The sequence below is a fragment of the Topomyia yanbarensis genome, chromosome 3 (genome assembly GCF_030247195.1).
Source record: "Topomyia yanbarensis strain Yona2022 chromosome 3, ASM3024719v1, whole genome shotgun sequence".
Taxonomy (NCBI): domain Eukaryota; kingdom Metazoa; phylum Arthropoda; class Insecta; order Diptera; family Culicidae; genus Topomyia; species Topomyia yanbarensis.
In genome coordinates, this window is record NC_080672.1 from 335,093,416 (window position 1) to 335,108,919 (window position 15,504).

Sequence of the window (15,504 nt, forward strand, 5' to 3'; positions counted from 1 at the left end):
AAAAGTGTTGTATTGTAATGTATTGCTCGAGGGTGTGCCTTGATGGGTATAATAACTCAAGGAAGCTACAACACCGAAGCAAGTAGCTTCTTGTTGGTGAAATCTTAGAAACGAGCAGAAATTCTCAGCGCTTCCTAGGACATCAAAAATTTCAGCCACAGATTCGGCCTAGACAGATGAAATTCTTTGACATTGTGTACTGGATATTGAAAACTTCCAACATTACCGATCCGTATGGAAGTATTTCAAAAGCTGCCCTCCCAATGGAGAGATTAAGCAGTTGACTGCTACAATGTCCCTACTTTCAGCGATCGTATCCATCGATGGCTAAGTCAAAATCTTTCGGGGGAAAAGTGTAAAATTTTTGCTGGTTCAATTATCGACGCCGCGAATCAAACTCAGTACAAACTGGTTCGGGTCGGGTCCTGGTTTTTCGATTTTCAAACTTTGGGGCTCGGGTTCGAAAACCGGCTCTAGCTCCGACTGCACCGTCGTAATGCAATGTCAAAAACGAAAATACCATTAGTTTCAACAACATTCATTGAAGATCCATTTATATCGATCTGTATTCTTAGCAAGCATAAAAATGCATCACAAACCATTCGTGTGTCATTCACCAAACACAAACGTCAAATAATCTGAAAATAATCAATTTTGTTCAAACGGATTTTAAAGCGTGCGATTGTCTCAGGGTTTTCTTAGTGAATACATGTATACATACCGTAAACGTGAGATACTTTATAATGCAATATTCACATTGTTACTGTTATTGAACGTAAGTTAAAAAGGTCAAAACTAATCAAACATTGTAAGCTGATTTGAAAGCTAAACTGCTTAAATATTGGCTAATACGACGCGTGATTTACTGCCATCCTCAATGCAATAGCAATAACACAGATCGTTCTACAGCGAACAGTTTCGCCAAGAGCAATACTGGATCATAAATGTCGATACTTTGTATTCAAATCGACCAGTTACATGCATGCAGATACAAACTGCAACTAAATATACTGTACGCTACTAAACACTGTCCCATTTCAGCTGACTGTCGAATCATAATCTAGTTGCGAGAAGGGACAGCGTTTACTTCCACAGTAATAAAAGTTACAGTTTTTATGCGTAGTGCTTAGTTTCCACGCCTCTCGGTACGCTTCATTTTTTTTTATACTTTCCTAGCTGTTTTATCACATCGTTGACACTCCACTGTCTGATGGAAATATCAACCAACGAGCTACAGTGCACCACTCGTATTTGGCACTCAAAGTAACACCACACCACTTGCTTGGTACCGAACATTAGGTGGTAGGACAGCTTTCGACATGGGCACCATGTTAAGGATTAAAAGCATCATGTCCTAGTGACTAGATAGATACGTTAGGGTGTCCCATTAACCTGAGGGTAGAGTTATAAAAGTTTGTGCATTAGGCTTTTTGTAAGTTTTTTTTAATGATGATGTGGAATGTTGCATATTTAGTTTCGCATCGAAAGAATTTTTGATAGAATTCCACAAAGTAGAACTTTTGTGTCCCAGGTATCAGAAACTAGATATCTTTTGAGTCGATAGTGTTGAATGTAAAGCATTGATGGCATAAAATTTTAAAAACAATTAATTCTTTGAAATAACTTTTATAAACAATTTATAGATATACCGTGCAAAGCCCATCCACCGATAGGCCTCCATTTACCGATCAATTTGATGGCGAAATTGTTTTGACTCGAATATTGCACGGAATTTAGAAATTATAAATAAAGTGAAATATGGAAATAGTACGTAGAACATCAATATAATATACACTTTCATTATTCGTCTTTTCATATTTTTCCAAATAATTATATTTGAATGCTGTATTAAATCCGCTGCCATTTTACCGCTTTTTTCCTCTTAACTCAAAGCCAACTGTTAATAAAACTGTGCAAGGACAATATTTCTAAGTGAGTTATACACAAACCGAATGAACAAAGTCTGCAACACATGTTTGGACCTAATTTGTCGGTAATAAAAAATTATAAACCTAGAATTTTCGGCAAATGGATATCTATTACTTGTAGTGATCGGTGAATGGTACTCTAGAAATGTTGGGCTTTTCGGCTATTTTGCACTGTCTGCCAATTCTTTTCCAAACTTGCGTATTTTTTATTGATAGTTGATTAAATATTCTAGTTGAAAAAGAAGATCGAATTGAAATGCCTTTTAACATTGTTTTTTAAAGAGCGTTGGAAGTAGAAATCGCTGTTAATTGATCGGTAGATGGGTCTTGCATCGCGTAAATACAAGTACATTGAAATGCTTCGCATCGAACATTAGGGACACCCTGTAGTAATAAACTATACAGAGCCAGAGTATCTCTTCAATGCATTTGTGATTTTATTTTTTATCCAGCTACCACCTAACTTCGACATGAACATGTGTGTATATTTAATGTGTGACGGGCACTATACATTTACTGTAGCTAACCACCACTGTTTCTATATATTCATACATCCACGCTCAAAAACTCATTGGGCAAAAGCTCTCTTGCTAACAATCCGATCGGAGGATAGTATCAAAATGCTATCAAATCCGTTTAGTTGATGTAGATGTTATATAACTTTACTGACAAAACCTGATATATAGCACAAATTGTTATAAGAAAATCATTCAATCGTGTATACTTTTGTTATTTCCTTTCGATCGGGATAGGTACTTAGATACGTGTTCATTTTGTTCGCTGTTGTGCAGACCCGCTGGCATGCCTAGTTGCAGGCTCGTAACTGAATGTAGCTAGCTAGACTAGACACGTGAGGGAGTCATGCTAGAAGTCGCCATTCAGACGTTTTTTTATGGTTAATTAATTGACGAGTCGATAAAGTTGAGTGCTTGAATAGATGCTACTAAAAGCTTAATTGGCTGGAGGTATTTCAGTTGTGGGTGGAAATAAGTTGACCTTCTTTGGTTTCATGTCTCTAACCGTTACTGGTTGTTCTTTTTCAGTAGTTTTTACCTTACACAAAGTAAAATCTTGATAGATACTTCCATTTACGGAATTTTAACCTGTTATTTTGTTAGACTGCGCAGTCGATTCCCAGATAACAAGAACATTGGCGGGGTTTGTGTTAAGGTCCTATTTATAATAAGAATCGCTTCTGCTGGAGGCTTAAACGTACGTTGGACGATGCTCATAAGACCATCAGCATCATGCCTTTTGCATCATACCTCGAAGTATTATACGTAAATCCTATTTAACGGGATAATCAGTTAACTTTGTTAATTCTACAATCATGTATCAGAGAGCTTCCCATGTAATTCAGATTTCTGCTTCCGCCGCAAAGATTATATTAATTCGTGTAGGTGGATTGCGTAAATTGCGTAAAACGGGTTTGACAAGTGCGAGCGTGAAATGCCACTTTTCCAGCCCTTTGAGAGCAACAGGTCTTAACGTTAACATTGGGATACTCTACAATTATGGAATCAGACTAACGATTTAGCTAGATTTCAAGATCGCGCGGAAATGATGTTAAATTATTAGCATGTTTGCTGTTTACTATCTGAGCAGTTGGCCACTTCTCACTCTATTGTGGTTAGTGGTGGTCATTAGCTTGATACATGAATACCGGCGGTCATAATAAGATTCGAGCTAATTAACCCATTCATGCCCATGTTGTTTGTGGACAACAATGTTTTTAAACAGCTATAACTTTTGATTGAGGCCAGATTTGCTCACAAAAACAAATAAGGTTAATGAATGTGACTATTGCCTTTCATTTGAGTTATAGCAGTTACATGGATCAGCTCTAGAAGCGAAGTTATTGCAATTAGTTTAATTGGATTCCGATGGAGCAGTGCTGCCAGGGACAGTTTGCGTTGACATCGAAAAAGGATTTTTTCATATATCTTCGTTGTGGTGCAATATTATTGAAAACTGATAAAATTTATCAATTGAGACTGTCTTTGGCTACGTTTTCCATGCAATTGGACTACTTTAAATATTCTTGGAGAATTGTATTGAGCATTGGAAGGTAAAAATTGAACAGCTTCTAGCCCTGCAAGGGAAGCACCTATCGTTATGAAAATAGACTTTTCGTGTTTCTTGATCTCACCGTTTTCAAGGAAAAATAGTTTTGAAACCCTACATGCACTAGAAAAAAGTTGGGCATGAAAGGGTTAAGGAGTAAACATGGAATTAATTTGATAATTTTGATTTTTCTCCTTGGAATTCAAAATAACAAATGCTATTTAATACTACGTTTACACTACGAGTTAAAACGTGTTTTAACGCTATCTTGATGACATTTTTCTTGTTGCTAATTATTATAACATGTTTTAATTCTGTAGTGTGAACATGGTATAACTTTTTTTAATATACATTCTCTCTGATAATAAATCATCATGAAACGGCCGCTTTTTTAAATTACAAGCAACCGATTTTAAATTTTAAAGCGATGATTTTAAAATGGAGACGAGTACCGGCACTAAACCCACTTTTAATTGTGATACGAGTACGTCAAAATGTTCAACTTTTCTGGTAAAAAATGTTGGATGATATTAATTAGGAGATCCATTTTACCGCGATCTCACTTAGGACATTGTGTAACGTTTTCGAATTTAGCCTCTATCCGGTGCCAAGTCGATGTCCGATACTGATGAGACGAGATCGAAAGACAATCCATGACTTAGATGTAACGATGCTTTCATGTTCAAAAATGACTTTAGCCAATTTTATCCTAAGGAGGAACTTAGCATACCAATTGTTCGTTTAATTCGTACAAGTCGATAAAACTCGCTGTTATTACTGGTATGTTACATCATATCTATTATTCCCCAAAAACAACACTTACCTTCCTCGCACCGATGGCCAGCCTTTCCAAATGGACACAGACAATGCTGTGATTGCCCGCTGTCTCCGTTGCTGCAGATACCCTCAAAGCCGCAATCCAACGTACATGACTCTTTCCTAATGATTTGTGGTTATATTGATTGGCGTTATTTTGATGAATATACAAAAGTGGAGAGAAAAATAATCAAAGTTAATTTAAATAACATTCAACTGAAAGTACAACTACGATTAAACGTTTGAGAATTTCTACGGTATAGGAAGAAAACGATTTTGATGAACCTAATTTCCCCTAAAATGTATTTTTTACAGAAAAGTAGTATGAGGGATCCTACAAAAGGTTTAAAAAAATCCATCGTTTAAAATTTGAAATTGTTCTGCATATAGCTTTTGGGTTTACATACTTTACATTTTTTTTCAATTAGCCTTCAATTAATTTTTTTGAAAATTTTTGGTAAAAAAATTTATCTCTTTGCCACAAAATTGAACTCTACATTATTCATCTGTATTCTCCGCATGCCGTGAGACCGTACACGCTCATTCCAAACTACTAAAAAATTGAGTTTGTTTATTTATTTGTATTGCTAAATCGAGGCATCGTCTGCTGTGTACAAATAATATACTTCACATTCTGTTCAATAAATATTCGATAAAAAATTTATTGAAAAGAGCTGGGTTTAAGAAAATTTCTTAATATATCTCGATATACATGTAGTCTTCATATTTCCAACTAAGTTGTTTATAATGACATTATCAACAACTTTGCTGAAGACTCTTTCTATTTTTGAAGAGATTTTTCTCCAATATTATTACATCAAAAGATGTGCGTCTTGCTTCATCGAGGTTGTTAAAACTCCAAAGTTGATGCTTTCGAAATTATGTGATTTTGACAGTTAATTTTCTATTCCACTTTAAAAGTGTACTTTGTATTTTCATACTTTGATTTAATTGATATATTATAAAAGACTGTTAGACTAATTTTGTTTCTGAACTTTTAATAATTCATCAAACTTACATTAAATTTTTAAGCATTTTCGTAAAATCAACGATTTTCATCAAACTCAAATTTCTGACTACACCATTGGCTTAAAATTAGTGGGAAAGTTATGCTACGATACAGTCTTTGAGATATGTGATCTAATTTGTTGTTTTCCATTGGAAAATGGGCGAAAAAATGCTATTTAAACGAAACCAAAGCGGGAAATTCGTTTTCTGTTTCCAGTAGGAGAGACCGGGGCTAGTTTGCGGTGTTTTCAGTTTCCATATATTACCACTTTGATTTAGGTAGGTCCTGCAAAATAGAACACGTTGCATAAAAAGGCAGACTGTTGGCAACATCGCTGAATTTTATCAAAGTTTTGTTGCATTGTCTTTGCTTTTATAGACAAAAAATGTGTGACGCTGGAAACCCGGCCCAGGGATAAGTTGGCAGTATGTATCGCTGTGCCAGAAAATAAGCAAAAAATGGAGATTCAAATACATCAAGGGCCCTTATGGAACGAGCTGCATGTCTTCTCAATAAAACTGTATATTAACCTACATTTGCATCTATATTTCAGTTTCTGTAACCCGGTAAATGAACTTCGAACGTACTCCACATTCAAAAGCAAATTTTCAAAATTGTTCAGGCGATTGGCCGAAGTAAATATGACGAGATACACAAGAAAAAGATTTTCTTACTTTGCAGTGAATTTCAGAGAGAAAAATATTTGAAGACTTTTTTGCACAGAAAAATATTTGATGACTTTTTTGCACTAAAAGTATAGCCAACTTGCCCCGCGTGCGTCACTGCCAACTGCCCAACCGCACATTTTATAAAAAACTATTTAAAAAATAACTTTTGTTTGCAGATAGGTGTAATATCTATACGGATATTGAAAACTATTTTCACCCACTATTGAAAAATATAATCATTCCGGGAATAGATTGAAAATCACCTTAATTAACCCAAGGTGTTTAAAATTACATAAATTTACTCGGTATGCTCGAAAACACAATATCGCGCACAACTTCTACAAAACAAAATGTTTTGCAACAAAAACACATTGCATAATGGATTTCATATAACTTGAGGTACACAACGAGAGGCAGCACTATATGTCTAATAAAAACGGAGAAAAGGGGATTCCGCCAACTTACCACAACCGCCAACTAGCTCCCCTAATATTTCATTTTGGTCTGATTCGTGTTGAAAGGTGCAGGCTTGGTCGTGAGTGCCAACGCATGAGCGATCAATCATTGAGCTCTCGATAGAGAATGGTGTAGAAGAGAGGAAGAGTCAATTAGGTGATTTCTTGAGCCTTTTTTCGAAAAGACATCTGCAATGAGTTACTCTCATTACAGTACAGATCGAAAGACGGTGGTTTTAACTAGCTTATTATGCAGAGTTCAGGGATAAATGTTAAAGTGACCGAATTATTAACAGAAGAGAAAGTAAAAAAAGAGAGTAACTCATTTCAGATATGTCTTTTTGAAAAAAAAACACTCAAAAGTTAGGTGATTTCTTGAGCCTTTTTTCAAAAAGACATGTCTACAATGAGTGACTCTCATTGTTTGCTTTCTCTTCTGTTAATAATTCGGTCGCTTTAACATTTATCCATCAACTACTTGCATAATGTGCTAGTCGAAACCACCGTCTTTCTATCTGTACTGTAAAATTAGTGAAAAGTGCTAAAGTGACGCCGTAAAAATCGAAAGAGAAAGTAATCAAAGAGAGTAACTCATTGTAGATACGTCGTTTTGAATAAATGCTCTAGAAGCTATGGTTGCCACGCTGGCGGTACTTGAGCATGTGTGTGTGCTATAAACGTCTGCCATTCACCTTCGTTTATCGTGAAAAACGTGGCACGTATGAGACGGCGAAAAAGGGATGAAGATATCTAAATGACTGTGGCGTACTGCTATAAGAGAGGCACAGATAAATTGAGGTAAAGGCTCTCAGTTTCGCGAATATCATAGAATGTGAGATACGAATGAGTCTGCGAGAGCACGCTGCTCAGAAACCTGTATGGCGCACGATATGAATTTGCAATAGTCAGGTATTCAATCGCTCCAAACCTTGTGGAGTCCACCCTTGTGGGTTGGAAATAACTGCAGAAGTATGTTACGAATTCTTAGTGTCCGGGTTTATCCGTGGGTTAAACGACAATTCTGTTCCTACACTGAAAAAATAAATCTGTGTATAGAACGCTGTCGTTTTCTGCAACGCTTGTTGCGTTCATTTCGCGAAATAAAAAAATGGCGACTTGATAAACGAAACTTTCGTAACTTTCCATATTTGGAGTACCCAGCACGAATATACCCAGCAGGAATATAATACAAAATGGAAAAGGCAAATTTGTTTTTCATACATAGAACGAAATATTGTGTACTACTAGTAAATTTATCCGTTAGTCGCACGATTTCGTATTCGTTCATCGAACAAAGTTTTCGTATTTTTTACATATTATTTTTATCCGATCTTTTCGGTTCATATTTACATACGTTGTTTGTACAGTATATGAAAATTATTCGTAGTATTTACAAAAATTATTCGTGGTATTTACGAAGTGGCCGACGAGTTAGCCAGGCGTGGTTCATCGAACATGTTTGTTGGACATGGACCATTTTTAGGTATATCTACCCAGGGATGTTATGCACCTCAGAGCAAATAAAGAGAAGAATAACAAACGCTCTTTGCACTTCTCATGCGAACCACCGCTCTTCTCTTTCACAATAAACCTCTTCATTCCGATGCGTGTTGCTCCCACACGTGTATTCTACTCCATGGCTACACGCCACAAAGAGTAGAAATAAAGAGGCTCTTTAGTGTGTATCTTGGTTCCACGCGCACGTAAGTAGATAAGGCAACCAAAAAAAACATTTATAAAACGTTCTTCCGATCAAACTTTATCTGAATTGTAGTTTGATTCGCCTTCCTACCTGCTCTCCAGTGAGGGGAGGCACAAAAAAGTGGCTCTTCAAGGTGACTCTGTGAACGAAATTGTGCAGCTCTTGGTGCACAGATCTTACTCTTTTTCGTTTTCAAGTTTCTCTTTGTGCGGTCGTTCTGCACATCGCAGTGTTTTTGTGCTGCTCTATTTTTAATCGGTGTATTTCGCTCTTTGTGGCTCATTGTGTGAGCAAATAACAAGCCTGTATCTACCTGTGCAATGAAACTAGAACTTTCGGCTTGGGCAAGAGACTAACTACTAAACGACTGGCGTAACGTAGAAGGCGCTCGACAAGCTAAGAAATTCATACATCCAGATACAATAAGAACCATAAAACTAATGCATCCAAAACGAAAAGATTTACGTATAAGCACAGGTTTATTTACGAGACATTGTCCTGCTAAGTATCATCTGAAAAAAATTAGCAAAAGTCAAGACAATTGTCGATTCTGTAACTACAAGCCCGAGAGCTTGAAACATATTTTCTGCCATTGTGCAGTATTATTTCTTTGAAGGGAATGTTTCGGAAGGCATCTTATGACACTATGCTATATTTCACCCTAAGAAGAAAAATTGGGTAAACACCAACATTTCTCACTAGGACGAAATTTTTTGGTAAAACCAGTCTTTGTACTTGAAGGGCACAAATCATTTCTTATTACTTGGGTGCGTTTCGACTTCGTCTCATCAGAAACCGACACTAACTTTGTGTCGGAATAGATTAGCGCCGGCTTATGACGCCTCAAGAGGTATGGCGTATCTGTCCCAAATGGATCCTTAGCTACATTAATAATGTACTACCAGGTTGGAACGACACATGTGGACAAACAAACAACTCGCTTCCAACAACATTGGATTCGGGCAATTTGTAACATGTAGAGCAAACAGGGGCCGCCACAAAAGATAACCGGAATAGTGGTCGCAGTGGCAGTTTCCCCCAACAAAAAATACGAATCTCTTTTGAAGCTACTTTTATTTTTGTATTGGGTTGCTTGTAAAATCTTGGGTTGACACCCAAATTTTTTTTTTAAAATTTTACAAATTATTTCATGAAACAAACCTGAAAAAATATCTCCCCAGTGGATAAAAATTAAGGAGAAAACCATTTTTTCTCCATTCATGAGGAAATTTACGCGTGAAGGGCACAAAACGTATAACTAAGCTAGTTATGAAATTTGCGTTTCGACATTGTATTATCAGAATCCTACACTACCCAAAACTAACTGACGACGAATTTCTTGCGTGACATCACGCAGTACTAGGGGTATGCTCAGAAACATAAATAGTGTTATCCTGTAACTAAGTTAGTGTCGAATTCTGATGAAACGTAGTCGAAACGCAAATTACATAACTAATATAGTGGAAAAATTGTGACATTTGCGAACATTATATTCACGAGCAACTTATCTAAATATAATTGTCATTTTATTGAGTATGAACATGAACATTAAGACCATACAATTCTTAATTACTACTTCGTGTTTAACCAGAACTAATGAATTTGCACAGAGAATCACCGAATGGAGCCTGGGAGTCCCGAGCAAATTTTCATGGACTCAGACATCGTTCAACCTTTGGAACAGATCATAAATATGGGCCGTGCCAATTTGCACAGCCATCGAAAGGCCATAAAAGGGTTTCAATAAGCCATAAATACAGCAAGATATGGAATTGAAAATTTGAAATGTCAATATCTGCGCCGACCTTTCCTTACAGTGGCCGTGGAAGGAAATATTAGTTTAACAAACGTTGCTTTGGAGAACTTGTAAACTTCTGCATTTCCACGTTTGCCACGGGAAGAAGTTTTTTTAGAAGTATGGCAATAAAGAGTGATACGATGCAACTCTCAGAAATATTATCATGTATTTATTGCTCTGAGTAGCCGGCTGCCGAAAATTTATTATAGATTTATTCGTTTGTTGAATTAATCCAGAAATTTTCAGTTTGCAAAAGATGTAACTTCAACTCCGGACAGTCGATTGTTGGAAGTGTTGCGTATGATTAATTTTTATGTGAACGATTCTATTATTCATTTCTTTATTACGGTGAAACACGAAAATTCAAGAACAATACAACATTGATACTATGATTACTTTTACTGTATCGAGACTTTTTTTTCGAAATGGAAATGCTAATATCTATGTAATTGAAGACTTTGTAATATATGTGGTATTTATCTCTGGTATTATTATAAGTAATGAGACACCTATAGTTCGTACAACATACCCAATGTGCTGTCTAAAGAGACTAAGATTATAGTATGATCAATAACGTAGATGGCTTCGCCCATGCTGGTCACTTCTGATATGGGAAGGAATGTTAGTTCAACACCTGTGACTATTATGACCGAGGAATTCTCTGCATCATCCACAAGTGTCGCAGTATAGGATCGGTGTTAGCAGCTAGGGAAATGAATCAGGATATATATTGGTAGATATTGTGATTTGGCTAAGTAGTCACGCGCTTTGTCTTTTCATTTTAAATCAAAGTCTTCAGGTGCGCGACCTCCAGTAGAAATAGGAATGCCGTTCCAATAGGCATTTTAATAATTATTCTTCCGCGGGGCGTTACATAAAAGGACAAAGCCACGTGGAATGTAATAGAGGTATCTATGCATCTATAGACAATATAATCTGTGTAATATGTACAAAAATCGCTCGGAATTTCCGAGAATTCGAAAGAGCAATTTGATCTGCGAACAGCCGACCATCGGGAGTATTGCTTCTTATCACCACTTCAATGATCATTTCCAAATTTAGCAGTACAAAACAAGCGTACAAAAAGTATAAAAGATGTCCCAAATGAATGCGAAGAAATTTACTGCGAAATGTTAATGACAAATTGACATCTCCACTCTCCCTATCAGGCACGTTTTCATAATTGGGTTAAATGCCAAATTTCAAACAAAATGTTTATTATGCGTAATAAATATAACAAACACAACGACAAGGGCCTTGATCCATCGGCGGGCCAGAAGAAGAATAGATGGGAGAAGAGCAATACTGGCAAAGACCGACTATCATATGAGCGGTTCAAACTCGAAAAAGTGACGCAGAGTACTGAACTGGATAGTTTTGGAGAAAGGACCAGAAGTATGATTTTACGAAATTTTAGCTTCTGATGGCGCTACATTTTCTGACAGAGTGAGAGTGTTAAAATGTTTATTGCTGTTTAGGAAAGCAAAAGTAGTACAAAGCTGTCATGAGATCTGAACAAGTCACTTTTAGTATTCGTCAGATTTGCGGTAAACGGTTCCAGATTTAATAAAAAAATGTAAGTTTATTTGGACACATCTACAGTTCAATTGCCATACCAAAAGCTTTTTGTGCAATTCGACTGTTTCATCGTAGGCGAATTTAATAAATTTCCTGCATGAAAGATTGTTGTTTTAAATACGGGTTTTAAACCAAAGCTTTGAAAGCTATACGTTGGCGTGGAAGAGCCGGTATATTAATATATGCTGTTACTTAGTGTAGAATTAGACTTCATCCTTTACGGCTATTGTACAACCGCCAGAAGAAACCTAAAACATTGTTACACAATCGAGAATAGCGAATCAGAAAAGGGCAATATATGTCAGTGATTCACTCAATACCGAATGGATAAAGACTAAGACGCAAAACGTTATGGTCCGTTCAGGTTGTCTTCGGTACAGAGCAATACCTAGGAACTCCTAGCATGTTGTTAGTCGCCTCTTACGACATGGGAGCAGGTTCCCAGTGTTACTATTATTGGATGAAATAGTGCAAAAAGATTTTAGCCCGCCGGATACCACACGGCCTTACGAGATTTGCTTCGCGGTATTTATGAAAAACTCGTAATAAAAATGAAAACGTCTTCATAGAACTACGAATAATTCACCATTTGTACGAAAAATTCGCATATTTTACGAAAGTTGACTGCATAAAACCTATTCGTGGCAGATTTAAGAATATATTCTCTCACTGTTTTCAATCACAGTGGCAAGACGATGTAACATACAATTAACCAATCGTGGTTACTCACCAATGACATGTTTAAACTCACGTCACATCACGTGGTCATCGTTTAGCTGCATTTGAATCCACTGTATAATTCAAAATGGGCGTACGTCAGCACCTGGAAATCAGATTGATGATATTCCTAGTGCAACGTAAAGCTAGTAAATATACATAAAATAAGACAAAACCACGATTATTATTGAAATTAAAGTTAACATTAAAGTAAAATGCTGAGTGTATCGGCAAACTTTACAGATGAGCTCATTTCTAATAGTATTAGAACCTTTTAAATGAATTTGTGAAAGCATGAAAATTTTGAAATTAAAAATATCATATTTTCTTCAATGGAAAGGTTTAATTTTTTAGAACCCTTGTATCACCCCTTCATACACATTTCCATGAAAAAACTATTCCAGGTTAATCCTGCCGCTTCCTATGCGTGTACCAATTTCAATACGTGAAATACACCGACTAAAAACAACTGTTGGACGCAATTGCATTTGCCACTCAGAAAATACAATTGCAATCAATTTACACCTGATGAACCCACCTTTCCGCGGTACTGGACGCAGACATTGCGGTTGAATTGTAACTGCTCGCCACACTCGCAATTCCCGTCACGTTTTCCGGTTCCGCCCACCGGTTGGTGCCCGGTGGGATCGACGTTGTGGTCACCGTTGCACTACTTCGGGCGTCAAAATCTAAATCGCTCTCCGGCGCCGTTAGTGCAAGAGCTTTTATTTCGCTTCGATTCCGACCGTCGACATCCTGCATATGTAATGAGCTACCACCGGCGATTTCCATTCGGATTGGTCTAGAATTACTGCCACCAACGGAGCCGTTCTTTGTTCTCTTCGGGGTAGCCTTTTTGCTGCTACTGCTGTCATGAAACTGTACTGCCGACGCCGCCGCCGATTTTGCCTTTTGCTGCTGCCGGTGGTTGTTAATATTCGTGGCCAGTTTTGCGCTTTCCATTTTCCAGTTATGATTTGCTTTTCGCAGCGATAGCTCTCTATCGATAGCATTCAGATTGATTGGTTTCATGCTACCTTCGCCATCCTCCCCGTCGTCCTCGTCGCTGTAGGTCTTCATCGATATGTGCAGATCTGACATATCAAGTTTGGCGCTAAACGAGGCACCCCGCTGGTACAGGACGTCCTCCTCCACGCTGGACTCATTTTCATCGGTTAGGGTGGTGTTGAGTTCTGTAAATGTTGAAAACAAAATTTTGGTGTTACAAATCGTATCAATGGTTGGGTGCATGAGTTCGGGAAGATGCAATCATTAGATGTGATTAGCATTAATTAGTACTAATCTAATTTTATCTATTACATTAACATAGTTTATGTTACTGGATTTATACAATAAGAAATGTAATGATCTCAGTGTAATTTTGTTTAGTACTCAGTTTAGTACGTGGTTACTCTGCGGATCGTGGTCCTCATTTTCTTGCTCTATATAAATGAGAATTGGAATGTTAAAGATCTCTATCTTTAATTGTGACTGATTCTCTAATTTTTAATATGAATCAATCCTCACAAACAAACTCATATTGTTTTGAAATCTCAACTTTTTTTGCTAATTTTTATTGTGAATTAAACGAAGTCTTGGGTTTTAGATATGTTATTGTTCCAAAATGAAAAAAAAATCAGAAAATCATTTTTTTCATAGTACCGCTCTTAAAAATAAAGCACACAGTCATAATAATAATCCTCACGAGAAATGTTAATAATACCGCAAAAAATCCTTTTTTGTGTTACGATGTATGTACATATATCTAGAATTGTATCCTTGTTGTGGGATTTGGGTTATGATGATAAACATAACCAAATGCATTGTGTTATTTTGCAACGGTGACAATATTTCGGTATACAAATAAATGCAATAAATACAATACAGTCTCACCGTCAGCTCAGGGAAAGATTAAAATAACCTTGTAGCACAAATGTTGCATCAAGTCTCAAGATTGGATGCGTCCCCTATACAATGTATAAAAAACAATTTATTGCGTGTTTCTCAAGTTGTAGGCAGAGCACACGCAGCTCGTTTCAGGTTCCATCAAGTATCAAAACAATCCTTAGTTGAGATGGGAAAGAGAAAGCAGCGGCCTTTCCAGAAAATTTTCCAAGCAGGAAACTCCTTGCAGTTACCACCCGCGCGAATACATACAAATACCAACCCACTTTATTCAAGACGAGCAGCAGAAGAATCGTGTTTGGATCAAGCCGACATCCTGAGCTGAGACAAGATGAATGTGCTGCAGCATTCAACGGCATAAGTGGTTTCTCGTTTGAGACTCACGGCTAGAGGCAGTGAAAATATGTTTTCGCGTTCCAAGCGCCGTTCATTTCCTCCTCCTGTCTCTATGGAGGACGGCATAAGGTCGGCATCCTTGATTTGCTGGACGAGATTTTGGTATTTTCCCCTAGTCTCTGCGGAATTCTTCGCGATGAATTTATTCTGAGAAAACACGAATCCGACAAAACCTAATGAACAAATACACCGACAGGAAAATAATTTCACGCATTCCTAAAATTCTTCGAAGAGGATCAATTAGCTAGCGGGTAGGTCCATTAATCTGTTGATGATTCACATTCTGTCATAACGTGAGCTGATCGCTTGACCACAGACAAACTAATATAATTCTTAAATCATTTTATACTAACTTGAATTTCCTGCTGCACCTTGATTTTTTTTTATTCAATGTTGACTTAACCAATCAGCTCTTTCTTAGAAATTGTTGAGATAGACTTTATGAACCTTTAAGACAAAATGTAAGCA

General features: G+C 37.0%; 1 protein-coding gene across 4 annotated transcripts in view; it reads right to left on the bottom strand.

Moving 5' to 3' along the window:
• The window catches only part of LOC131691972 (pikachurin), a 788,885-nt gene that overhangs the window by 273,447 nt on the left and 499,934 nt on the right, over positions 1-15,504 (bottom strand). For all 4 annotated transcript variants that reach the window (XM_058978784.1, XM_058978785.1, XM_058978782.1 and 1 more), the window contains 2 exons: positions 13,274-13,928; positions 4,816-4,931 (listed from right to left, as the gene is read on the bottom strand). In XM_058978784.1, the coding sequence (XP_058834767.1) occupies positions 4,816-4,931; positions 13,274-13,928 (771 nt within the window). The remainder of the gene's footprint in view (positions 1-4,815; positions 4,932-13,273; positions 13,929-15,504) is intronic.